The sequence below is a fragment of the Hypanus sabinus genome, chromosome 18 (assembly GCF_030144855.1).
Source record: "Hypanus sabinus isolate sHypSab1 chromosome 18, sHypSab1.hap1, whole genome shotgun sequence".
NCBI classification, from domain to species: Eukaryota; Metazoa; Chordata; class Chondrichthyes; order Myliobatiformes; family Dasyatidae; genus Hypanus; species Hypanus sabinus.
In genome coordinates, this window is record NC_082723.1 from 73,926,696 (window position 1) to 73,953,571 (window position 26,876).

Sequence of the window (26,876 nt, forward strand, 5' to 3'; positions counted from 1 at the left end):
GCTGCCTGTGACAGAAGTTGATAGACTCTTGATTTTTCAGGGCATGAAGGGATACGGGGAGAAGGCAGGAGTTTAGGGCTGAGAGGGATATTGGATCAGCCATGATGAAATGGTGGAGCAGACTTGATAGGCCAGATGGCCTAATTCTGCTCTTTTATCATATGGTTTATCATAAATCATGCAAACAATAAACACAAGTGAGTAGCATTCTGAACTGAAGTCCACAAAAAGAGTCCGTCCACAGACCTTTAGTTCAGCACAAAGAGGAGCAGTGAGCTGAACTGGCCCATCCCACACCTTGGCTCAGGCCACAATACCCTGACCTTTTCAATTTGGCCTGGTGCCAAAATTGTGGTCCAAACATGGAGTTCGGTCTCCTTGATCTGCTCTGGGGGCCTGTACCCTGCCGCCTTGAGTCAGTCCATACCCAACCTTTCCCATTCAGCCACACATATGAAACATAACAAGCTCATTGAGACTTATGTAAGACAGCTTACCTTGCAGGAACTTCAATTGTCTGTAGCTGAGATATATTTTACATTCTGTTGCCCTTGGGCACTAAACAGTGAAACTCCACTTAAAGACATACAATGAGGTTTAATTTCATATTGTTGACACTGCTTTCATAACTTGCAATGCAAATATGCCGACAGTTTATAAAGTTCATTTTCCATCCCTCTTAACAGCTGCTGTGTTCAATGTGTGTGGGCTGGTGTAACTATTATGCATGTTGCCACCTATCTACAGTCTGACTCTATTTCCCCAGACAATGGAGGGTACAGGAACCAACAGAGAATGATTATCACATCTTGTGCTGCTTTCAGAGCACACATTTTCAGCTGGAGTGATATTGAAACCCTTTCAAAAGTCAACAGTTAAAAATAATTGCTGTTTATGTTCATTTTCACTAAATAGAAAGAGTCGAGGAAAATTATTTGTTCCGATTTAGATTCATCCATATAAACATAATGTGCTGTCTCTTGCTCAGATTATAACATTAAGTCAATTAATAACCTTTATCTTTGTTGTTCTACTAACATGTCTTCAGGACTTCCGGCTGGCTGCCGGTTGCCAATGGAGTTCTACAGGGGTTGGTGTTGGGACCGCTGCTTTTTATGATGTATGTCAATGATTTGGACTATGAGATTAATGGATTTGTGGCTAAATTTGCTGAGCATACAAAGATAGGTGGAGGAGCGGGTAGTGTTGAGGAAACAAAGAGCCTGCAGAGAGACTTAGATAGTTTAGGGGAATGGGCAAAGAAGTGGCAAATGAAATACAATGTTGGAAAGTGTATGGTCATGCTCTTTGATGGAAGAAATAAACGGGCAGACTATTATTTAGATGGGGAGAGAATTCAAAATGCAGAGAGACAAAGGGACTTGGGAGTCATTGTGCACGATACCCTAAAGGTTAACCTCCAGGTTGAGTCGGTGGTGAAAAAGGCAAATACAATGTTGGCATTCATTTCTAGAGGTATGGAATATAAGAGCAGGGATGTTAAGGCTCGATAAGGCACTCGTGAGACCACACTTGGAGTATTGTGTGCAGCTTTGGGCTCTTTATTTTAGAAATGATATGTTGACACGAGAGTGATTCCAGGAATGAAAGGGTTACTGTATGAGGAACATTTGGCAGCTCTTGGGCTGTATTCCCCAGAGTTCAAGAGAATGAGGGGGGATCTTGTAGAAACATTTCAAATGTTAAAAGGCACGAACAGATTTGATATGGCAGTTATTTCCCATGGTAGGGGAGATCTGGACAAGAGGGCACAACTTCAGAATTGAAGGATGCCCAATTAGAACAGAGATGTGGAGAAATTTCTTTAGTCAGAGGGTGGTAAATTTGTGGAATTTGTTGTCATGAGTGCCTGTGGAGACCAAGTAATTGGGTGTATTTAAGGCAGAGATAGATCTTGTTTAATCAGGGCATCAAAGGGTATGGGGAGAAGGCAGGGGAGTGGGGATGACTGCAAGAATTGTAACAGCCATGATTCAATGGCGGAGAGAGCCCAGGAAATTATAGACCAGTGAGTCTTACTTCAGTGGTTGGTAAGTTGATGGAGAAGATCCTGAGAGGCAGGATTTATGAACATTTGGAGAGGTATAATATGATTAGGAATAGTCAGCATGGCTCTGTCAAGGGCAGGTTGTGCCCTACAAGCCTGATTGAATTTTTTGAGGATGTGACTAAACACATTAACGAAGGAAGAGTAGTAGATGTAGTGTATATGGATTTCAGCAAGGCATTTGATGAGGTACCCCATGCAAGGCTTATTGAGAAAGTAAGAAGACATGGGATCCAAGGGGACATTGCTGTGCTTGCCCACAGAAGGCTGAGTGGTTGTTCATTTCTCTGCAACTTTCATGGTAAATTCCTTTAGAGATGCTCAGAGTCATCTCAAATTTTTGCTGATTTGCCCTCGAATGTCCTTCAATGAAGTTACCTCAGTACTGAATGTTAAGTGCATCATGTCATACTGTGTGTCTTTCTACTTTACCATAGAAATTACAGAGCTGGATTACGTAATTCAGTTTTGGCTCATTGTGCCTCTACTGGCTGTCTGAGTGAGCTGCTATCTCAGCTTTACTTCCCTGACCATGTTGTTACAGTTCTTCTTCTAAAATATTTATGTACTTCCTTTGAAACTGCCTTATCAATCCTTTCTTTATTCATCAGCATCATTATGTGCCATGCTGTATGACATGGGTGATCCTGGTCTTTCCACAGCCATGATTGTTTTCTACACAAATCGTTTTCCATTGCCGCCTTCTGGTCAGTGTCTTCACAAAACAGGTGACCTCAGCCATTATCAATACTCTTCAGAGTTTGTCTGCCTGGTGTCAGTGGTCGCACACCCAGGACTTGTGAAATGTATGAGCTACTCATATGACCGTCCTCCACCTGCTTCCATGGCTTCCTGTGACCCGGATTGTGGTGGTGGGGGGAAGCGAAGCAGGTGCTGCACCTTGTCCAAAGGAGACCTGCAGGCTGGAGAGGGGCCTTTGGAAGAGAGGTATCTCCACCGCACCACCCAGCTGTCCAGTAAAGCCATGCCCAATGCTAGGTCTACTTCTTTCAGTTCAATCCATTTTAGTCATTGAGGGCCCAACATACATTTCAGTCCGTTTAAAAATAATATTCTAATCTGCCTGACGGTGTAAAAGGTGAACATTTGTATATTCCTCAAGTGGGTTGAATACCTGACTATGAATCCTGGCTACTGTTTTGCCGGTGAATGGAAGTTCGAACATAGAACAGTACAGCACAGGAACATGCCATTAGGCCCACAGCTAAAAAGCAAACCCAAAACAGCCAAACGTTAATCGTTCCACCTACACAATGCCTGTATCTCTCAATCTTTCTTAGATCTATATGCTCGTCAAACATTTCTTAATGCTGATAAGTGTGAGATGCTACATTTTGGTAGGAATAATCAAAATAGGACACACATGGTAAATGGTAGGGCATTGAGGAATGCAGTAGAACAGAGTGATCTAGGAATAATGGTGCATAGTTCCCTGAAGGTGGGGAAGAAAGCTTTTGGTATGCTGGCCTTTATAAATCAGAGCATTGAGAGGAGTTAGGATGTAATGTTAAAATTGTACAAAGCATTGGTAAGGCTGAATTTGGAGTATTGTGTACAGTTCTAGTCACCGAATTATAGGAAGGATGTCAACAAAATAGAGAGAGTACAGAGAAGGTTTACTAGAATGTTACCTGGGTTTCAACACCTAAGTTACAGAGAAAGGTTGAACAAGTTAGGTCTTTATTTTTTGTAGTGTAGAAGGTTGAGGGGGATTTGATAGAGGTATTTAAAATTATGAGGGGGATAGATAGAGTTGACGTGGATAGGCTTTTTTTATTGAGAGTAGGGGAGATTCAAACAAGAGGACATGAGTTGAGAGTTAAGGGGCAAAAGTTTAAGGGTAACACGAGGGGGAATTTCTTTACTCAGAGAGTGGTAGCTGTGTGGAACAAGATTCCAGTAGAAGTGGTAGAGGCAGTTTCGATATTGTCATTTAAAGTAAAATTGGATAAATATATGGACAGGAAAGGAATGGAGGGTCATTGGCTGAGTGCAGGTCGGTGGGACTAGATGAGAGTAAGCGTTCGGCACAGAACTAGAAGGGCCGAGATGGCTTGTTTCCGTGCTGTTATGGATATATGGTTATATAATGTGTCTGCCTCTACCACCATAGCAGTGCATTCCTGGCATCCCCGTCTATGTCCCGCCCCCCCACCCCCCCTCCCATATCTGTCTCTGGCCGATCCTATCCCCAGCATCTCTCTCTCTCTCCATGTCACCCCTCTGCCCACCATTTAAAATGCCTTGTTTCACTAAAAGCTGATTGAACTTAAAAAAATGACCATATCTTTGGCAAGATGTCAGCGGAGATGCCAGGAGTCCAGCACCACCCAAATTCCAGAAATCTAATTTGGAGCTATTTTGCTGTTGTCACATGTATGAAGATAGAGTGAAAAGCTGTTGTTTGCATGTCATACAGACTCTCGTTTCCACTCTTCCCCTCCTCTATCCCGGTGTTGACTAATCTGTGTGTTTCATTTTGTTTTTGGTGCTCTACAAGCTGAATGAGTAAAACTGCAACCTCCACAATTTTGCTGATTTCAGAGTAAGGTCTGGAATCAGAAACAGGTTTAATATCACAGGCATATGTCGTTTCTTGTCTTTGTGGCAATAGTACAACACAATGCATGATAATAGAAATAAACGTGAATTACAGTAAGTGTAACAAGTAGTTAGATTAAATAAGTAATGCAAAAATAGGAAATAAAAAAGTAGTGAAGTAGAGTTCATGGGTTCAATGTCCATTCAGAAATCGAATGGCAGAGGGGAATAAGCTTTTCCTGGATCGTTGAGTGTGTTTTTTCAGGCTCCTGTACCTCCTCCCTGAAGGTAGCAACGAGAAGAGGGCATGTTCTGGTTGATGGGGTCCTTAATGATGGTGCTGCATTTTTGAGGCATCACTCCTTGAAGATATCCTGGATACTATGGAGGCTAGTACCCATGATGGAGCTGACAAATTTTACAACTCTCTGTAGCGTACTTATATCCTGTGCAGTAGACCACCCCTCCCCACATACGAGACAGTGATGCAGCCAGTTAGAAAGCTCTCGATGGTACATCTAGAAACTTACGGGAATCAGATTAATCAAAACAGACAGTAAAAAAGTTAGTTGTATTAATAAGCAGAGCATGTGTCACCAGAGTCCAGTGCCAACATTGTTTGGCCACAATATTTGGTAGATCCTGTAGCCGGCTGTGCTGTCAGAATCACGTTTAATATCACTGACATTTGTATGAAATTAGTTGATTTTGTGGCAGCAATACATAATAAACATTGCTCTCTCCCATTTCCCTGTTTCATTTCTCTTGAAAGTTTTATGATTTAGATGAGTTATGGCCTCAGATGTGTTCTTTTGTCATATCTTGTCAGAAGTTCAATTCCTGACACTGTCTATAAGGAGTCTGTACGTTCTCCTCCATGACCACGTATGTAGGTCTTTTGTAGCAGCGAGCGTTTGAAAAACCGGGGTGGGGGGGGCACCTGTACCCTGTCTATACCCCTCATAATTTTGTATATCTTAATCAAATCTCTTTTCAATCTTCTACGTTCCAAGGAATAAAGTCCTAACCTATTCACTCTTTCTTTACAACTCAGGTGCTCCAGTCCCAGTGACATCCTTGTGAATTTTCTCTGTCTTTCTATCTTTGGAAATGTTAATTGTCCCATGATTAAGCGAGGGTTAAAGTTGTAGGTGTGGCTCGAAGGGCCGGAAGAGTCTGCTCTGCATGGTATCTCAATAAAGTAAAATTAAAAAATAAATAGTACTTGAATGTGTCAAAACTTTAAATCACGTGTTTCTTTGAAAAGTTTTATCCATCACGTACACAGTTTTACGCTTTTTCCACTTATCTTGCATAAGCGGAAAGAGAATGTTTTCAGGCCTTACTGACCAGGTGAAATTCCAAGCTCCTGTTTTTATCCATTGAACTGTTTTACTGAAGGTTCATTGCTGGCAATGGTTTACAGCTTGTGGTCACAGCGTACATGGTGAAGGATTAATGGCTTTGTGTTATTCATTGCAAGTTTCATCTGGGGTAATGTTAAATAATTAACTACTGGAAAATAATCCAATCTCAGAGTCAGAATCAGGTTTAATATTACTGGCATATGTCGTGAAATATGTTAACTTTGTGGCAGCTGTACAATGCAATACATGATACATGTAGAAAAAATCTGAATTACAGTAAGTATATATATTAAATAGTTAAATTATGTTATGTCGTGCAAAAGCTGAAATTTAAAAAAAGTAGTGAGGTAGTGTCCAAGGGTTAAATGTCCATTCAGAAATCAGATGATAGAGGGGAAGAAACTGTTCCTGAATCATTGAGTGTGTGCCTTCAGGCTCCTGTACCTCCTTCCTGATGGTAGCAATGAGAAGAGGGCATGACCTGAGTGGTGGGCATCCTTGATGATGGACTCTGCTTTTCTGAGGCATCTTGAAGATATCCTGGATGCTAGTGCCCTTGATGGAGCTGATTAATTTTACAAGCTAATCGGAAATTAATTTCAGTTTCTCTTTTTCAATCCTCTGTAACTTTTTAGATATGGTTCACTCATTCATTACTGGGTCACTGTCATATAATGAACTACAAAGCAATAAAATAGCTTTCTCTGAACTTAACAAGAAACATCCTGAATGCCAAATAAATGTGACATTCTGTAGTATCTGGAATGACAGAACTCATGCCAAAAGTTGGAAATAGAATTGGCAAGACTTGTACAAGTCAACTTTGAAAACTTCCTCAACTTTTAATAGAATCCATGTTTTTAAAACTTTATCTAAATCCTACAGAATCCTCTATAAGTGCTCATGGGTAACAGAATAATGACTCTAATCAATCTGTTCTGTCTTCGTCAAAAGTATAGAATACATTCTTCTGACATTGATCCTGTTCTCCTTACTCTGTCTGTACGCCGTGTTCCGTTATGAATCCATTTTAAAAGTTTAGTACACCATTCATCCAATCTTAGCACACAAAAGCTAATCGGTATCTTTCTGGAGCAGTAATTTGTGAAATAATGCCGGGGTCAAGGGTGCCACTGTCAGTCATACAGACGCATCCACTCCCGAGAATGCATCGTTGGCTCACTGCAATGGGACCCGGATCTTTTGAAGCCAGGAGGAATTGCCAAGCAAGCCCTTCCAAAGGCTGGGCCTGATAGTGGTTTCAATTGAATTAGGGTCTCCGGTCCCTCAGGTGCTGACAGAAGCCCCGGCTCGCGATTATTTCTGATTTAATAACATGAAGGGGAAGCAGGCTTTTGCTTGATAATTAGGCCTAATTAGTGAGAATGTGTTGATGGACAGGCCATCATATGGTCACAAGGAAACAAACTTTCTTTATCCAAGGCTTAGAGTCAGATTACAGTTCCTGTGTTATCTGCTTCTGCCGACTACAAGGCCGACTCATGGTTACTTCTTCAAAGAAGGATAGGATCCACGATATATGGGATTGGGAAGAGAATATTGTAAAAGAATATCTCTTTGATTCATTTTAACTAAATTAATTATACCCTCCCCCCATTAAATTATCACTTTCTTTTAGTTGGAATTACAGAAGTGATCCAATTTCGGGTTTGGTAAAGCAATGAATAAGAATCTTTTATCAATTTATTTCTAAATGAGTTCAAAGCTGCCTATTGCTTAACGCTGATAAGTATTTAGTAATTGTACAGTTTTGATAAAATACTGCCTTTGTTTTTCTGCTGCCTCCTTGAAAGAAAAGAATGGAATGGGCACTGTGAGCCACTAATTGATTTCAGCACTCTTTGTCACGCACTGATCACACAAAGTGGATGTTGTCTTTTCCTGTTTACTAATTTCTAAAATGCTGTATCTCAGGCCATAAGGTGCAAGAACAGAATTAGCCCATTTGGCCTGTCGGGTCTGCTCAGCCATTTCATCATGGCTGGTGCATTTTCCTTTCTGCCCCAATCTCCTGCCTTCTCCCTATATCCCTTCGTATCCCAACGGATCAAAAATCTATCGATCTCTGCCTCAAATATATCCACAGCCTCCTGTGGCAATGAATTCCACAGATTAGCCACTCTCCGGCTAAAGAAATTCTTCCTCAGCTCCTTTCTAAGTGAACATCCCTCTATTCTGAGGTTGTGTCCTTTTGTTCCCCATCATTCTAAGCCGGGCGGCACAGTAGTGTAGTGGTTAGCACAATGCTTTATAGTGCTGGTGACCCACTGCTGCCTGTGAAAAGTTTATATGTTCTCTCCAGGGCCGCCTGGGTTCCCTCCGGGTGCTTTGGTATCCTCCCACATTCCAAAGACGTACCAGTTGGTGGGTTTAATTGGTCATTATAGATTATACCATTATTAGTCTGGGGAATTGGGGAATTGCTGGGTGGCGTGGCTGGAAGGGCCTAGTCCACACTGCATCCCAAATCACAAAGAAGAGGAAATCTGCAGGTGCTGGGTCCAAGCAACACACACAAAATGCTGGAAGGATGAAGTAAAGAGCTAGGAAGTTGATTGGTGAAACAGGGCTGGAGAAGGGGGAGTCCGATAAGAGAGAACAGAAGGCCTTGGAAGAAAGAAAGGGGAGGAGCGCCAGAGGGGGGTGATGGCAGGCAAGGAGATAAGGTGAGAGATGGGGAATGGTGAAGGAGGTGGGGAGCATGACTGGAAGTTCAAGAAATCAATGTTCATGCCATCAGGTTTGAGGCTATCTAGATGAAGTATAAGGTGTTGCTCCTCCAACCTGAGTGTGGCCTCATCATGACACGGGAGGAGGCCATGGATGGACATTTTGGAATGAGAATGGGAAGTGGCCATTGGGAGATTGTGCTGCTTCTGGCAGATAGACTGTAGGTGCTTGGCAAAATGGTCCCCCAGTCGATATCAGGACACACCGATATACAGGAGGCCACACGAAGAGCACCGAACACAGTATATGACCCAAACAGACTCACAGGTGAAGTGTTGCCTCACCTGGAAGGACTGTTTGGGGCTGTTTGTCATGAGGGAGGAGGTGTAGCATTTGTTCCACTGTAAGAATAAGTGCCAGGAGGGAGATCAGTGGTGAGGGACGAATGGGCAAGGGAATGATCCCTGTGGAACGCAGAAAGTTGTGGGGGGAAGAGAGGGAATGATGTACTTGGTGGTGGGATCCCGTTGGAGATGGCAGAAGTTTCAGAGAATTATATGCTGCACATGGAGGCTAGTGGGGTGGTAGGTGTGGACAAGAGGAACCCTATCCCTGGTAGGGTGGCAGGAGGATGGGATGAGAACAGACATACATGAAATGGAAGAGATGCAGTTGAGGGCAGCATTGATGGTAGAGGAAGGGAAACCCCTTTCTTTGAAGAAGGAGGACATCTCCTTCATTTTAGAATGAAAAGCCTCATCCTGTATCTCAATCTGAATCAGGAATTAGAATCAGAATCAGGTTTAATATTACTGGCATATGTTGTGAAATTTGTTAACTTTGCGGCAGCAGTACAATGCAATACATAATAAATGTAGGGGAGAAAACTGAATTTCAGTAAGTATATACAGTGTATGTGTGTTAAATAAGTAGTGCAAAAAATAGGGAATTAAAAAAGTATTGAGGTAGTGTTCATGAATTCAGTGTCCATTCAGAAATCGGATGGCAGAGGGGAAGAAGCTGTTCCTGAATCATTGAATGTGTGCCTTCAGGCTTCTGTACATTCTCCTTGATGGTAGCAATGAGAACAAGGCACATTGTGGGTAATGGCAGTCTTTAATGATGGATGCTGCCTTTTTGAGACATTGCTCCTTGAAGATGCTCAGGATACTATGGAGGTTAGTGCCCATGATGGAGCTGATTAAGTTTACAGTTCTGCAGCTTATTTCAATCCTGTGCAATGCTCCCTCCCCCTGCACCCCCCCCCCCCCAATACGGTGATGCAGCCAGTTAGAATAAATAAATAAATGCAGTCTTAAAAGTTAAAATATTTGAATATTAAACAAACTGGTAAATAATTTTTCATCTTTGCACCCGTTTCTGATACTAAAAATGTCTCACTGCTCATGGTGCAGCCTGTAACATTTTTTTATGTATGTAGATATTCAGCTATGACAGTATTGTGAAATTAATTGCTATTAAAATAACATTCCATATGTTTGACAAAGGAGTGATAAGTGAAAGCCTTTTTGTCAAACATATGTTCAAAGGAGAAATGAGCTAGCACAAAACATACTTCCTAACAGTTAAGAGAACATGGCTGTGAGAACTTCTTAATCCTTCAACGTTTACTTAGGAAGCATTACCCTGCAGTGGCTTTAATTAGGGAGGCTGGGCGGACAAATCTGAGTGGTTGACAGATTAGCAATGCACAATTAAGCCGGGGCTTTTTAACCAAGCAGTTTTCTAATCGCAACAGGATATCCAGGTCCTTTTTTCCTCTAGATGTTTGCGGACATTACTCACCGAGGCCAGTTTGTACGTAGGATCAAAAATAAATCATGAGATTTGCTGTTTGAAGGAAAAAAGTTTTGCCTTCAGTATTCTTAGACTGGGAGTCAACATCTGTCTTGGGCCCAAAATATCGATGCAGTTACAAACGAAAGCACAACAGTAGCTAAAGTTAATTGGGAGTTTGAGGAGATTTGGTATCACTTGCAAATTTCCACTAATGTACCATGGAGAGCATTCGAGCTGGCTGCATCTCCATCTGGTGTGTGGGGGGGAGGTGCTACTGAACAGGATCAAAAGAAGCTGCAGAAAGTTGTGAACTCAGTCAGCTGCATCATGGCAGCCACCAGCCTCAGTAGTATCCAGAGCAATGCATCATTAAGGCGGCATCCATCATTAAGGACCCACATCACCCAGGACATGCCCTCTCCTTGCTGTTAGCATCAGGAAGGAGGTACAAAAGCCTGAAGGCACACACTCAGCTTTTCAGGAACAGCTTCTTCCCCTCTGCTATCCGATTCCTGAATGGACATTGAACCCATGAACACCACTGTTCACCACTTCTTTGCACTACTTATTTCATTTAACTGTTTTATATTTATAATTCTATATCCATTCACAATTTTTATTATGTATGCTATTTTACTGCTGTCGCAAAACAACAAATTCCATGACATAAGCCAGTATTATTAAACCTAATTCTGATATCATTCATAAGAGGGATTGAGTTGGTGGGGAAGAGAAGAATGTTCAAGTCTTTCACGTGATACATACCTTATCCGTTGTTCTTACTGCGTCATGCTGCTGGTCAGCTTGGGCTGGTTCCGGCCTGCAGTCGATGAATGACACAATGCTAAATTGACTGTTTCAAGGACTCTGTGGTTTGGTGTTTTATATTCTGTGTGTTATTTGCTCTTATTTTTGCCATTTGCCCAATTTATTCTTTTTTTTGCGTGTGGGGTGTTGGATGTTTTTTGAACGGTTTCCATGGTGTTTCTTTGTTTGGTGGCAGTCTGTGGAAAGGCAAATCTCAGAGTTGTATACTGCTTATGTAGTTAGATAACAAATATATTTTGATTCTTTTTGAACTTCAATGTTTTCAACAGAGTAGCTTCATGGGAAGTAAGTGCTGTTAAACAGACATGGAACAAACCTGAGGACAAATCGTAAATAGAGGTTATAGGTACCATCCCGTGCAGTCAGTGTAGTTTAGGTCATGCAAGTGTTAAAGAAGATTCAAAATCATTAATCATCATTCTTAAGTACATGAATGTAAAGGAGATCAAAATAATTGTTACTCCGGATTTATTGTAGCATAAAAAACATTAAAAACATAATAAATATATATAATACCAATTGTATAAAACACAATGTACCAATGACTGAGTGTGGCTGTAAGTACACAAGATTAGCATATATACGTATTCTGATTGTATGTACATGAAGTGATGCCAGGCCCAGGAGTTCAAAGTGAATTTATTATCAAAGTACTGAAATATCACCACATGTAGCCCTAAGATTCATTTTCTTGCAGGTATACTCAATAAAGCCAATAACCATAACAGAATCAATGAGAGGGTGGACAGTCAATGTAAAGCAGCTGCTGATTGGTAGGAGGCAAAGAGTAGGTATAAAGGGAGCTGTTTCTGGTTGCCTGCTGATGATTAGTGGTGTTCCACAGGGGTCTGTATTGGGACCAATTCTTTTTGCATGATTTGTCAACGACTTGGATGACAAAATTGAATGGCTTTGTTGCAAAGTTTGTAGACAGTACAAAGATAGGTAGAGGGAGTTGTAGTTTGAGAAAGTAGAGAGGCAACAGAACGATTTAGACTGATTAGAAGAATGGGAGAAGAAGTGGCAGATGGAAAAGAGTGTCAGGAAGTGTATGGTCATGCACTTTGGTAGAAGAAACAAAAGGATACTCTATTTTCTAAATTGAGAGAAAATTCAAAATTCCAAAGGGACTTGGGAGTCCTTGTGAGGGATTCCCTGAAAGTTAATTTGCAGGTTGAGTCTGTAGTGAGGAAGGCAAATACAATGTTAGCATTTATTTTGAAAGGACTAGAATATAAATGCAAGGATGTAATGTTGAGACTTTATAAAGTACTGGAGAGGCCTCACTTGGAGTATTGTGAGCAATTTTGGGCCCTTTATCTAAGAATGGATGAGCTGACTTTTGAGAGGGTTCAAAAGAGGTTCACAAAAATGATTCCACAATTGAAAGGCTTCTCAAATAAAGCTTTTCAATTGCTCTGGGCCTGTGCTCCCTGGAATTCTGAAAATGAGGGGTGACCTAATTGAAACCTATCAAATGTTGAAAGGCCTTTATAGAGTGGATGTGGAGAGGATGTTTCCTATGGCGGGTGAGTCCAGGACCAAAGGGAACAGCCTCAGAATAGATGGGCACTCATTTAGAACGGAGATGAGGAGGAATTTCTTCAGCTAGAGAGTGGTGGATCTGTGGAATTTGTTTCCAAAGGTGGCTGTGGAGGCCAAGTCATCAGGTGTGTTTAAGGTAGAGGTTGATAGATTGTTGATTGGTCAGGGCGTGAAAGAATAAGGGCAGAAGGCAGGAGATTGGAGCTGAGAGGGAAATTGGATTAACCATGGTGAAATGGTAGTGCAGACTCAATGGGACAAATGGTCAAATACAAAAAGAAAGGAATATAATAATAATAAATAAGAAATAAATATTGAGAGTGTGAGATGAAAAGTCCTTGAAAGTGAGTCCATAGGTTGTGGGAGCATTTCAATGATAGGGTGAGTGGAGTTATCCCCCCTGGACAAGAGTCTGATGGTTGAGGGATAATAACTGTTCCTGGACCTAGTGGTGCGAGTCCTGATGCTCTTGTACCTTCTTCCTGATGGTAACAGTGAGAAGACAGCATGACCTGGGTGGTGGGGGGCGCTGATGATGGATGCTGCTTTCCTGCAGCAGTGCTTATTGTAGAAGATGAGCTCAAATGTAGGTAGGGCTTTACCCCTCATAGACTGTGTTATCTCCACTCTGTAGATGTGCAAGTAGATGGATGTTAAATTAAATGTATTGTTGAGAAATGCAAGATATAGCTTTGAAGGGGAGAAGTAAATCACTCTATGATCTTTCTCTTGCACATGGGCAAAAATTCTGTCTTTTTATTGCATTTCTCTTAAGTTACATGGTTAAAGTCAGAAACTCTACCAATGGTAAATGAGATTTACCATACTTGGACTCTGCCCCAGGTATCATGGGCACATTCCTCCCCACCATGGGTAGTATCTGTGGGAGGCACTGCCTCAAGAGGGCAGCATCTATCATCAAAGATCCCCACCGTCCAGATTATGTCAGCTTTTCTTAGCTTTGATATAGAAGCCTAAAGTCCCACACCATCATCTTCAAGAACAGGTACTTCCTTTCAACTAATTGGTCCTTGAAACAATCAGCAAAACTGGAATCACCACAGTTTCTTGTTAAAGATGTGGACGACTTGTGTTTAAATTATGTTTTTCTTGTGAATGCTGCTTATCTGATGCTACACATCTGATTAGGCTACAAGACAGTTTTTCATTGTGGCTGTGCATACATGCACAGTGCCGTGCATAAGTCTTAGGAACAAAACATGGCTAGGGTGCCAAAGAATTTTGCACAGTATTGTAGTAATTTTATGTATTGCTGCTGCTGCTGCAAAAAAAGTTCATGACATATTGAGTGATGATAAACCTGATTCTGATATGAGTCTCTATTGTGGACTGAGAGTGGGAAGGGGAATCTGGTTGGGAAAAGGAAAAGGGCCAGGGAGGGAGCAGGAAGCACCAGAGAGACATTCTGTAATGATCAATAAACGGATTGTTTGGAAAATGACCTTGCCCGGTGTCTCTCTGTGTGTTTGCACCCAGACCACCCACCTCCTGCGATGCTCCACCGCTACCATTCCCAGCATCCTTTGCTCCCACCAGATGTACAAACTTGCTCTCTGCTCCACATTGACAAATATAGTATTGCGTAAAAGTCTTTGGCACCCTAACTATATGTATGAGCCTAAAACTTTTGCATAGGACTGGACAATGACAATAAATTTGATTTTGACCTTTGACCTAAAATTTTGTTTGTTCTAATATATGGTGTTACCAGGAAGATTATTCATTTTAGATACATATCGTACCCAATAATGTCTGTTTTGTACTGTTTCCACTGAGTGACCCTTCCACCTGTATTTTCTGAATCTGCTCTGAATAATTGCTATTAGATGCTTAAATTTGTTATAAAATATATCCTATTATCCTCATGTAGCTCAGAATATGTGAGCTATTTCTATGATTTACCAAACAAAATTTAGAATGTCATCTGGATGTCATAACCAACCTCCCCAGTGCATTGTGAATTATAGAACATTAGAGCAATATTCTTGAAACTCTTCATAAAAAGTAGTAGATATGGCCCGCTCTGTTACGGGTCAAGCCATCCTCACCATTTGGCACATCAACGTGAAATGCTGTTGCAGGGAAGTAGCACCCTTAATCAGGGACCCCTGTCACCTTCCTGCTGCCATCAGGAAGAAGGTACAGGAGCCTCAGGACTCGCGCTACAAGGTTAAGGAACAGTCATAACCCCTCCACCATCAGGCTCTTGAACCAAAAGCCTGTTCACTCAACATCACTTGCCCCATCACTGAAATGTTCGCACAACTTATGCACTCACTTTCAAGGACTCTTCATCTCATAAGACATAGGAGCAGAATTAGGCCATTCAGCCCATCAAATCTGCTCTACCATTCCATCATGGCTGATCCCAGATCCCACTCAACTCTATACACCTGCCTTCTCACCATATCCTCTGATGCCCTGACTGATCAGGAAGCAATTAAATTCTGCCTTAAATGTACCCACAGACTTGGTCTCTGCTGCAGTCTGTGGCCAAGCATTCCACAGATTCACTACTCTCTGGCTAAAAAAAAAAATCCTCCTTATCTGTGTTCAAAAAAATTGCCCCTCAAATTTGAGGCTGTGCCCTCTAGTTCTGGATACCCCCAGCATAGGAAACATACTCTCCACATTCAACCTATCTAATCCTTTCAACATTTGAGAACCCCCACATTCTTCTAAATTCCAGTGAGTACAGGCTGAAAGCTGCCAAATCCTCCTCATGTGTTAAACCCTTCATTCCCAGAATCATCCTTGTGCAGCTCGTCTGGACCCTCTCCAATGACAACACATCTTTTCTGAGACATTGTGCCCAAAACTGTTGACAATACTCCAAGTACAGCCTGACTAGTGAATTTTAAAGGCTCAGCATTATCTCCTTACTTTTATATTCTATTCACCTTGAAATAAATGTCAACATTGCATTTATTGCCTTTACCATAGACTCAACTTGTAAATTAACCTTTTGGGAGTCTTACACAAGGACTCCTAAGTTCCCCTGCACTTCTGATGTTTGAACCTTCTCCCCATTTAGATAATAGTCCACACTATTGTTCCTTTTACCAAAATGCATTATCATACATTTCTCAACACTGTATTCCATCTCCCACTTTTTGGCCCCTTCGTCCAATTTGTTTAAGTCCTGCTGCAATTGTATTGCTTCCTCAGCACTACCTACTCCTCCACCTATTTTTGTATCATCTGCAAACTTTGCTACAAAGCCACAAATTCCATTATCCAAATCATTGACAAACAATGTGAAAAACAGTGGACCCAATACTGACCACTGAGGAACACCACTAGTCACCGGCAACTGACCTGAAAAGGCCTGTTTTATTCCCACTCACTGCCTCTTGCCTGTCAGGCATTCCTCTATCCATGCTAGTATCTTTCCCGTAACACCATAGGATTTTATCTTGTTAAGCAGCCTCATGTGTGGCACCTTCTGAGAATCTAAGCAAATAACATCCACTGCCTCTCCTTTGTCCACCCTGTTTGTTACTTCCTCGAAGAACTCTAGCAGATTTGACAGTAAAATGAATCTCAGGGTTGTATATGGTAACATACATGTACTCTGATTTACTTTGAACTTCCCATAATTTATTGGCTGTTTCTCTCTGCAGAATAGTGGTGCACCCATGGCCTTACATCCCCCTGATCCAAAGTTTGTTCTTCGAGGGACCGGAGCTTCAGTAAACACACTGCATTTCTGCTGCCGAAGCCCAGTGAACTGTGATTCAGTACTCTTCTCAGGGTGAGGAGCATCTCCTGCACCTCCTGAAGGGCATGGAGTTTCGTGATGAAATTTAATGCCAATGTTTCATGTGTGTGAGACCAACAAAGTGGAAGATGAAAGGTGAAAAGATACTGAAAGTGGTGCAGGCACCCTGTCGTGTGAGGCTAAATGAAAAGTGATCCTTAAAACACAAAATGCTGGAGGAACTCAACAGGTCAGGCAGCAAAGTTCAAAATAGATTTTATTATCAAAGTACATGTATATCACCATAGACAACCCTGAGATTCAATTTCCTGTGGGCATACTCAGCAAATCTAAAGAATAGTAATTATAACAACATCAATGAAAGATCAAGTAGAGTGCAGAAGACAGCAAACTGTGCAAATGCAAATATGTATAAATAAGTAGTAATAATGAGAACATGAGAAAAAGAGTCCTTAAGGTGAGATAATTAGTTATAGGAACATTTCAATGATAGGTGTGTAGTTATTCCATTTTATTCAAGAACCTGATGGTTGAGGGGTAGTAACTGTTCTTGACCCTGGTGGTGCTATTTGTTGTTTTCACGATTTGTTTCTTTTCTTTCTCATCACAATGGGTGATGGTCTTTTTTATGGATTGTTTTGGGTTTCTTTATTTTGTGGAGATGAATCTCAAGGTTGTATAACATCATGTATTGGTAGGGAGGGCTTTACACATAAGGTTTACTACTTTTTGTAGGATTTTCCATTCAAAGGCATTTGTATTTCCATACCGGGCTTGATGCAGCCAGTTAATATACTCTCCACTTTACAAAACTTTAGATGTCATGCCAGATCTCCATAGTCTCTTAAGGTGTGAAGGCGCTGTCGTGCTTTTTAGCAATGGCACTTATGTGCTGGGCCCAGGACAAGTCCTCTGAGGTAGCAACACACAAGAATTTAAAGTTATGAACCCTCTCCACCTCTGATCCTCCGATGATGACTGGCTCATGGATCTCTGTTTCTTTCTCCTAAAGCCTATGTGCCTATCTAAGAGTTTCTTAAATCTTTCTAAAGTATCTACCTCTAACAGCACCCCAGATGATGTTAGATGTAGTATCTTCCACACAAGAATATCTCAGTTCTTTGGTCTTGCTGACACTGTGCGAGAGATTGTTGTTGTGGCACCAATGAGCCAAATTTTCAATCTCTGTCCTGTATGCTTATTCATCGCCACGACAGGACTGAAACCTGATGAAGGATTTCGGCCCAAAACAACAACTGTTTACTCCTCTCCATTGATGCTGCATGACCAGCTGAGTTCCTTCAGCATTTTGTGTGTATCTTACTCTGGATTTCCAACATCTGCAGAATCTCTTGTGTATAGATGATCCATAAATAAATTTTTACTGCAAGTTCCCTTATTTTCACCATGCATCATAAGGATGTCATAAGGTTATAATATAATTTTTACACAGAGAGTGCTCTTTAATGTCCAGTGTTCACTGAGCTTGGCAATCAGCTTGTAGACGTTCCATCACCAGTTGAGGTGACATGCTCAGTGTGCAGTAGTTGGTGTTTCTCTCTGGGAGTGCTCACATTTATATAGGCCTCCATTTGCTTGCCTTAGTCCTGACTGGCTACCCTTTCCGTGACCTTTGAATTCTATCGGCTCAAGTTTCTTTGGCTCTTAGGGCTTTGTAAATGGCGTCTATTTCTCTTGTTTGTTTATGGAGATATCAGAAGAGGACCACTCTTCTGAAAATTCTCATGCTTTCTTTGTGTTTGCCTGTGTCAGAACATTCATAGTGTCCCAGCTAAAGTGTTGCTCTTCTGTGTCTTCATGTGGTCCATTGTTGCTGATTTCAGTACATGTCCTTACTGCCAGTTTGTGTTCCCGTAAACTTATTGATAGTTTACATTGTGGCTGATTGATGTAGTTCTTGTTGCAGTCTTCACTGGTGATCCTGTACACCACATTGCTTTTGTCAGTTGTCTTTACTGGTACCTTGTTACTTGAGGCAAGCTTCCTTAAAGTCACAGTTGGTTTGTGAATGATTGTGATGCCAATTTCAAGCTGTCATTTCTGAGATATCCTTGTGTGGAACACACCATCTGAGGTGATGTTAGAGGTAGATACATTAGAGAGATTTAAGAAACTCTTAGATAAGCACATAGAAGAATGGTTCAAAGATTTATTTTATTGTCAAAGTGTACATGTACAGTACAACTCTGATATTCATCTTATTCAGATAGCCACGAAATATAGAAAGACCATGAGAGTTGTGAAAGAAAAGACATCAACTCCCTCTCCTGCTATGAAAAGGAATAAATCTCGCAAACCCTAAAACACCCCCTACCCCTCCCTCGCAGATAAACAGCAACAATAGCATTAAAATCTTCCACCTCCTCCCTGCAGGAAAAAACACCAACAATAATATCAACTCCCCGAAACACTCACTCGCAGAAAAGAACAGTGATGATAGCATTTATACCCCCAACCACCCTCATACACACACACACGCAGACAGATACAGTCAGACACACAGATCACACACACACGCGCACGCACACACACACACACACACACACACACACACACACACGCAGACAGATACAGTCAGACACACAGATCACACACACACGCAGACAGATACAGTCAGACACACAGATCACACACACACGCAGACAGGTACAGTCAGACACACAGATCACACACGCACACACACGCAGACAGATACAGTCAGACAGATCACACACGCACGCACACGCACACACAGATACAGTCAGATACACAGATCATACACACACGCACAGACACACGCATGCAGACATGCACACACAGATACAGACAGACACACAGATCACACGCACACACACACACACGCACACAGACAGATACAGACAGACACACAGATCACACGCACACACACACACACGCACACAGACAGATACAGACAGACACACAGATCACACACACACACGCGCGCACACAGGCACAGACAGACACACAGATCACACACACACGCACAGACACGCACACACAGATACAGACAGACACACAGATCACACACACACACACGCACACACAGACAGACACACGCATGCAGACATGCACACACAGACCGATACAGACAGACACACAGATCACACACACACACAGACACGCACACACAGACAGGCACACAGATCACACACACACATACACGCACACATCACACTCATAGAAAAACACCAACAACACCTCAAAAAAAAGGAAGGAAAAATGGAGTGCTACACGGGAGGGAAGAATCAGATTCATCTTGGAATGGGTTAAAAGGTCAGCACAATATTGTGCACTAAAGGGCCTTTACTGAGCTGTGCAGTTCTATGTTCTGCTGAGTTTTTCCGGTGTTTTGTATGTGTTCCGGTTTTGTGTTTTATTAGAGCCATACAGAGGTACAGCACAGAAACAGGCCCTTCAGCCTTCAGTCCAAGTGTGCCATTTAAACTGCCTACTCCCATATAGAATTACAGAATACTTTTCTAATAACCTTCATACAGCATTCATACAAATGATGAGCAATAAACTGATATCATTTCTAGGTAGAAATAATTCAGAAGATATGTAGCTCAGGTGGATGATGGTTGGGTTAAGTTGTTCTCCAATCTTGGCAATTTACTTGCAAATGCTTTGTCACCACGTGAGGAAAGATTGTCAGTACGCTGTTAATTAACAGTTCACTGATGATGTCTCCTCACTTGGTGATGAAATCTTTGCAAGTGCAAGTAAATTGTCAAGATTGGAGAACGACTCAACCCAAGTATTTCTGGGTTTTAAATGTGGGTCTTCTTTGTGACCTAGAATTTTTTTCATTATATATTTTATATAGCTGCTTGTGGGAGGGGAGGGGAGATTTAGGGTTCTAACGTTTCTGTCATTCATTCTTTGAGTTTTTTTTCTGTTTCGTGGATGTCTGGGAAGAGTAAGGATTTCAGGTTGTATACTGTATATATTCTCTGATACTAAATGGAACCATTGAACCATTGTTTCAGCCCTGTAAGGAGCTACTTTAGAAAACAAATATCATGCTGATTATTTGGAATATTTAATGGTAATACCCCTACAAGGTGGACATTACAGTCTGGTGTTATATCTCTGATCATGGTATTGCATCTCCTGTCTGATAGTTTAACTTTTGCTGATGACAAAAATGAAATAGCACAAATGATATGTAGTATTTATGTGGCAACAGTATGTTTAATCAGCGATACTGTAAAATACCCAGGAGAAGCTAGAACCAAATTTTGGATGTGGTCTGAAAAACTAAGGACTGCTTGGAAATGGGTGCAGAGTTTTTAAATTGGGGCTGGCATCAAGATTGGGGTGTACTGGACAGGGAGGAAGGCTACCATGGCTTGTAGAGGGATCTGCATCAGCTGGAAAAATGGCAGGTAGAATTTTATGCTGACAAGTGCAGTCTAGCACTTTGTTAGGAACGACCAAGGTAGGTCTTACACAGTGAATGTTAAAGCACTGAGGAATTTGGTAGAACAATAAGATCTGGGAATGCAGGTCTATAATTCATTGAAAGTGGTGGCACAGGTAAATAGTGTCGTAAAGAAAGCTTTAGGTACATTGGCCATCATAAATCAATGTATAGAGTACAGGAGATGGGATGTTACATTGAACTTGTATAAGACGTTGGTGAGGCTTTATTTGAAGTATTGAGTGCAGTTTTGGTCACCTACCTTCAGGAAAGATGTAAACAAGGTTGAAGGGAGTACAGAGAAAATTTACAAGGACATTGCTGGGTATGGAGGACCTGAGTTATAAGGAAAGATTGAATAGGTTAGGACTGTATTCTCTAGAATGTAGAAGACTGAAAGGAGATTTGATAGAGGTATACAAAATTATCAGGAACATAGAAAGTGTGAATGCAAGCAGACTTTCTCCACTGACATTGGATGGAGCTACAACGAGGTCATGAGTAAAGGGTGAAATGTGGGAAGTTTAAGGCGAACATGAGAGCAAACTTCTTCACTCAGAGGGTTGTGAGTGTAGAATGAACTCCCAGTGCAAGTAGTGCATGTGAGCTCGATTTCAAAGTTTAAGTGAAGTTTGGATAGATAAATGGATAGTGGAGGTATGGAGGTTCCCATAGTCCCAGTGCAGGTCAATGAGAGAAGGCAGTTTAAGTGGTTTTGGCATGGACTAGATGGGCCAGACTGTGCTGTACTTCTCTTTGACTCTATTTATGAAATGAAATCAGAAGGATTGGTATTGCTAAATGCACATTGAGCAAGATACTGAGGAATAACGTAATTTCTCTGGGTATGAAACTCAGAGTGTTGCAGTGCTGTGTTCACTCTGCACTAACATATGGAAGCAAAAGTAAATGAAGGAAGACTCGAAGCTGCAGAAATATGCTTTTGAGAAGAATGATGAAAATATTGTGGAATGGCAGAAATGACAAAGTGCTGCAAAAAGCTAGAACAAGAAGAGAGTGATATCAGTCAGGAAATGGTAGCTGGCATTTTTGGGACATGTTCTGAGAAAAGAGAAGCTCGTGCTTCTCACAGTGATGGGAAATATTGATGGAAGAAAAAGTCACGGTTGACAGCACATGGCATTCATGAGTTACATCAAATGATGGACAGGCAAAAGTTTTGAAGAGCTTATTAGAAATTCTCAGATTAAAGACATATGGAAAAACATGAATGCCCTTGTCATACGACACGGCAAGTGATTATGATGATGCTATGGATAGAGAGAGTGCACTGTCTTTATCTGACACCCCATTGGCTTTATTAAAGATTTAATTCCTGGTGGGCTTAGGCTAGAATTAATGCTGCATCTCTTGTTCCACTTGAAAAGATGGCAGTGACAGGTGACTAGAGATATTTAAGTAAAGGCAAGCAGTCAGTGGCCCTAGTAATGATTTCACAATGAGGTATACGTAGAGTGAGAACCAATCAACATTAAAACAGAGGGAAAATTTCAATATTCTTTGCCGTGTGATAGCTGTGTTTCTCCCCTCCCTCCTCCCCCCACTTTCTTACTCTGGCTTCTTCCCCCTTCCTTTCCAGTCCTGATGAAGAGCCTTGGCGTGAAATGTCAACTGTTTACTCTTTTCTATAGATGTAGCCTGGCCTGCTGAGTTCCTCCAGCATCTTATGTGTGTTGCTATGGAGCTGGCTGAATCAACAACCCTCTACAGCGTCTTGAAATTCTGTGTGTTGGAGCCTCTATACCTGGCTTTGATACAGCCAGTCAAAATGCCATCCACCGTATACCTATAGAAATCTGCGAGATTCTTTGGTGACATCTCCACAAATTCCTGACGAAGTGGAGCTGCTGGCATTCCTTCTTTGTAATTGCATCCGTGCTGGTCCTAGAATAGTGTTGATCGTCAGGAATTTAAAGCTGTTTACCATTTCCACCATTGACCCTTCCAACAAGGATCAGTGCATGTTCTCCCAACTTCCCCTTCCTGAATCCACAATCAATTCCTTTGCTTTGCTTAATCCAAGTACCATATCTGTCCATCCTTCTACTCGTGAATGCAGTCAAAAACTTGTTCTCCACTTATATTTTGCTGCCCCACCTCAGTGAGCATCGCCATCCAACAGTTTTGAGGGTTGAACTGGTTGTTATTTGTAAATGAGCTTTTGTATAAGGGTCCAAGGAATTCAAACTCTTAAGTTCAAAGTACATTTATTATCAAAGTATGTATATACTTAAGTCAATCAAACATCAGCTTGGGCCCCACTGCCTTGACTCGGATCTGCCACTTCGAATCATCTCCAGGTCTGCTCCAGCAATAGCAAAATTTAGTGTACCTTGAGGTTCATTTCCTTATAAGCAGCTACAAAAAAAAAGAAACCCAGCACCATAACGTAGCAGTCAGCACAATGCTTTACAGTACTAGCAAACCAAATTCAAATTGCGCTGCAGTTTGTAAAGAATTTGCCTATTCTCCTTATGACCGCGCAGGTTTCCTCCAGGTGCTCCGGTTTCCTCCCACAGTACAAATTTGGTAGGTTAATTGGTCATTGTAAATTGTCCTGTGATTAGGCTAGGGTTAAATTGGGGGTTGCTGGGCAACGTGGCTCGAAGGGCCAGAAGGGGCCTATTTTGCGCTGTACTAAAATAAATAAATTAATACATAAATAAGAAAGAAAACTGTCAAACACCCAATGTACAGAAAAAAGGAACAAATCATGCAAACTAAAGTAAGCAAATAACATTCAGAACTAAAGTTCACAAAAGTGAGTTCACAGCCACAAAGCCAGTCATCATTGCAGGCAGTCCAGGAGCCTGTTAGTTGCAGGCCACAGCCTTAGTTCACTGCAGAGATGAATAAACCTGTCCAAGAAGTGAGCTGATTAATGGCCTGTTCCTCGCCTCTGGCCCTGACACCCTGATATTTTCAGTCTGGCTTGGCACTTAAGTCAATCAAACATCAGCTCTCAGGTCTGGGCCCCACTGCCTTGTCTCGGATATGCCACTTTGAATTGTCTCCAAGTCTGCTCCAGCAATGGAAAACTGCTTGTTCCTTGCTCTCGGACCTGGACCCTGCTGCGTCAATTCGACTTGTACATACAACACCACCACCATTGTGCAATTATTCCTTCTGATCTTTTTGATCCAAAGCAATAATTAAGAATAATAGGCATGAAACAAGCTAGATTATAGTTACCACTATTTGTCATTGAGTTGAATGATGGAACTCCTGCTGGGTGTTACCAGTACCAGGTCGTAGGTTGTTGCATCACACCATCATTTACAAAGGCATATTTTGAAACTGGAGAACAGGTAATTTGGTACTGATTTTCAAAATAATTACAATCTTTTAGAAGGAAAGGGATGAACAAGGTCAAGTTTCTTCTTGACTTCAATGCTGGTGCTTTGAATATCTTGCCAAATATCTTTCAGTTTTCAAAAGGACTTAAATAACTCCCTTTATTCAATGTTTCTTAACATTTCCATAGGGATGTTTGAGATTGAAATAGTAGAGAATATGAATTTGTAATTTAATTTGGGTCTGCCTATTTATTATATAATTTCATCAGTTTTAGTTATTTGCTGTAGTATGTTTTGTGTATTTAAGAAATATATGGGTTTTTTTCAGCTAAATGACCCTTAAATGGGTTGGCACGGTGACGTAGTAGTTAGCGCAATGCTTTACAGTACAGGTGACCCTGGCTCAATTTCCACTGCTGCCTGTAAGGAGTTTGTACATTCTCCTTGTGTCCACGTGGATTTCCTCCCACAGTCCAAATATGTTCCTGTCCGAAGGTTAATTGGTCATTGTAAATTGTCCTATGGATTAAATCAGAGGGTTGCTGGGCAGTGTGGCTGGAAGGGCCTATTCTGTGCTGTATCTCAATAAATAAATAAATAAATAATCTGTGCTCTGTCTTGTTACCAGGAAGGGCCAGAGTGGCAGACAATCAGAATCAGGTTTAATATCGCTGGTATATGTCAAGTTAGTTTTTGTTTTGCAGCAGCGGTACATTGCAATACATAATAATACTTAACTATAAATTATAATAAGAATATACAGTATATAAAAAAATTAAATAAGTAATGCAAAATAGTAAGGGAAAAAATAGTGGGCTAGAGTTTATGGGCTCATTGACCATTCAGAAATCTGATGGCGAAAGAGAAGAAGCTATTCCTGAAATGTTGAGTGTGCGCCTTCAGGCTCCTGTACCTCTTCCGTGAACAATAAGAAGAGGGCATGGTAAAGAAATAAAAATCGATGCTGTTCTATTTCTCTCAGCAAAGATCAAGTTCTCCTCCAAGTCCTCCAAGCAAATACACTGTAGTGATCATTCTAACTGGTTGCATCACCGTCTAATACGGAGGGGCTACTGCACAGGATCGGAAAAAGCTGCAGTGGGTTGCAAACTCAGCCAGCTCCATCACGGGCACTAACCTCCACAGCCCTGAGGACTACTACGAAAGGTGCTGCCTCAAAAAGTCAGCATGCATCATTATGGACCTCTGTCACCCAGGACATGCCCTCTTCTTATTATAATTATCAAAGAAGAGGTTCAGGAGCATGAAGACACACACTCAACGATTCAGGAACAGCCTCTTCTATCCATTATCAGGTTTGTGAACAAACAACCCATGAACACTACCTCACTATTTTTACTTATAAAATTTGCACTATTTATTTAATTTAACTTTTAAAATATATTTCTTATTGTAATTTATTGTTTTTTAATGTATTGCACTGTACTGCTGCTGAAAAAGCAACAAATTTCACACCATATCAAAGTTCAAAGTAAATTTTACTATCAAATTACTTATATGTCACTATATACAACCCTGTGATTAATTTTCTTGTGGGTATACTCAACAGATCTATAGAGTAGTAATTATAATCATTTGCAGATGATACTAAGATAGGTGGCGTTGTGGATAATGAAGTAGGTTTTCAAAGCTTGCAGAGAGATGTAGGCCAGTTAGAAGAGTGGGCTGAACGATGGCAGATGGAGTTTAATGCTGTTAAGTGTGAGGTGCTACATTTTGGTAGGACTAATCAAAATAGGACATACATGGTAAACGGTAGGGCATTGAGGAATGCAGTAGAGCAGAGTGACATTGGAATAATGGTGCATAGTTCCCTGAAGGTGGAATCTCATGTGGATAGGGTGGTGAAGAAAGCTTTTGGTATGCTGGCCTTTATAAATCAAAGCATTGAGTATAGGAGTTGGGATGTAATGTTAAAATTGTACACGGCATTGGTAAGGCCGAATTTGGAGAATTGTGTACAGTTCTGGTCACCGAATTATAGGAAAGATGTCAACAAAATAGAGAAAGTACAGAGAAGATTTACTAGAATGTTACTTGGGTTTCAGCATCTAAGTTACAGGGAAAGATTGAACAAGTTAGGTCTTTATTCTTTGGAGCATAGAAGGTTGAGGGGGGACTTGATAGAGGTGTTTAAAATTATGAGGGGGATAGATAGAGTTGACGTGGATAGGCTTTTTCCATTGAGAGTAGGGGAGATTCAAACGAGGACATGAGTTGAGAGTTAAGGGGCAAAAGTTTAGGGGTAACACAAAGGGGAATTTCTTTACTCAGTGGTAGCTGTGTGGAACGAGCTTCCAGTAGAAGTGGTAGAGGCAGGTTCGGTATTGTCATTTAAAGTAAAATTGGATAGGTATATGGACAGGAAAGGAATGGAGGATTATGGGCTGAGTGCAGATCGGTGGGACAAGGTGAGAGTAAGCTTTTGGCACGGACTAGAAGGGCCGAGATTGCCTGTTTCCGTGCTGTAATTGTTATATGGTTATATAAC

The 26,876-nt window shown here is 41.3% G+C and overlaps 1 protein-coding gene across 8 annotated transcripts in view; it reads left to right on the forward strand.

Annotated features, from left to right (window-relative positions):
- gnb1l (guanine nucleotide binding protein (G protein), beta polypeptide 1-like) overlaps window positions 1-26,876 on the forward strand; it is a 77,955-nt gene that overhangs the window by 7,571 nt on the left and 43,508 nt on the right. For 2 of the 8 annotated variants that reach the window (XM_059994670.1, XM_059994672.1), the window contains exon 2: window positions 16,511-16,636. The exons of 1 other annotated variant lie outside the window; for it this stretch is intronic. In XM_059994670.1, coding sequence (XP_059850653.1) covers window positions 16,511-16,636 — 126 coding nt within the window. Of the gene's footprint in view, window positions 1-2,679; window positions 2,797-6,252; window positions 6,274-16,505; window positions 16,637-26,876 lie in introns of those variants that run through there. 5 more of the 8 variants (XM_059994673.1, XM_059943690.1, XM_059943691.1 and 2 more) reach the window with 4 other exon arrangements.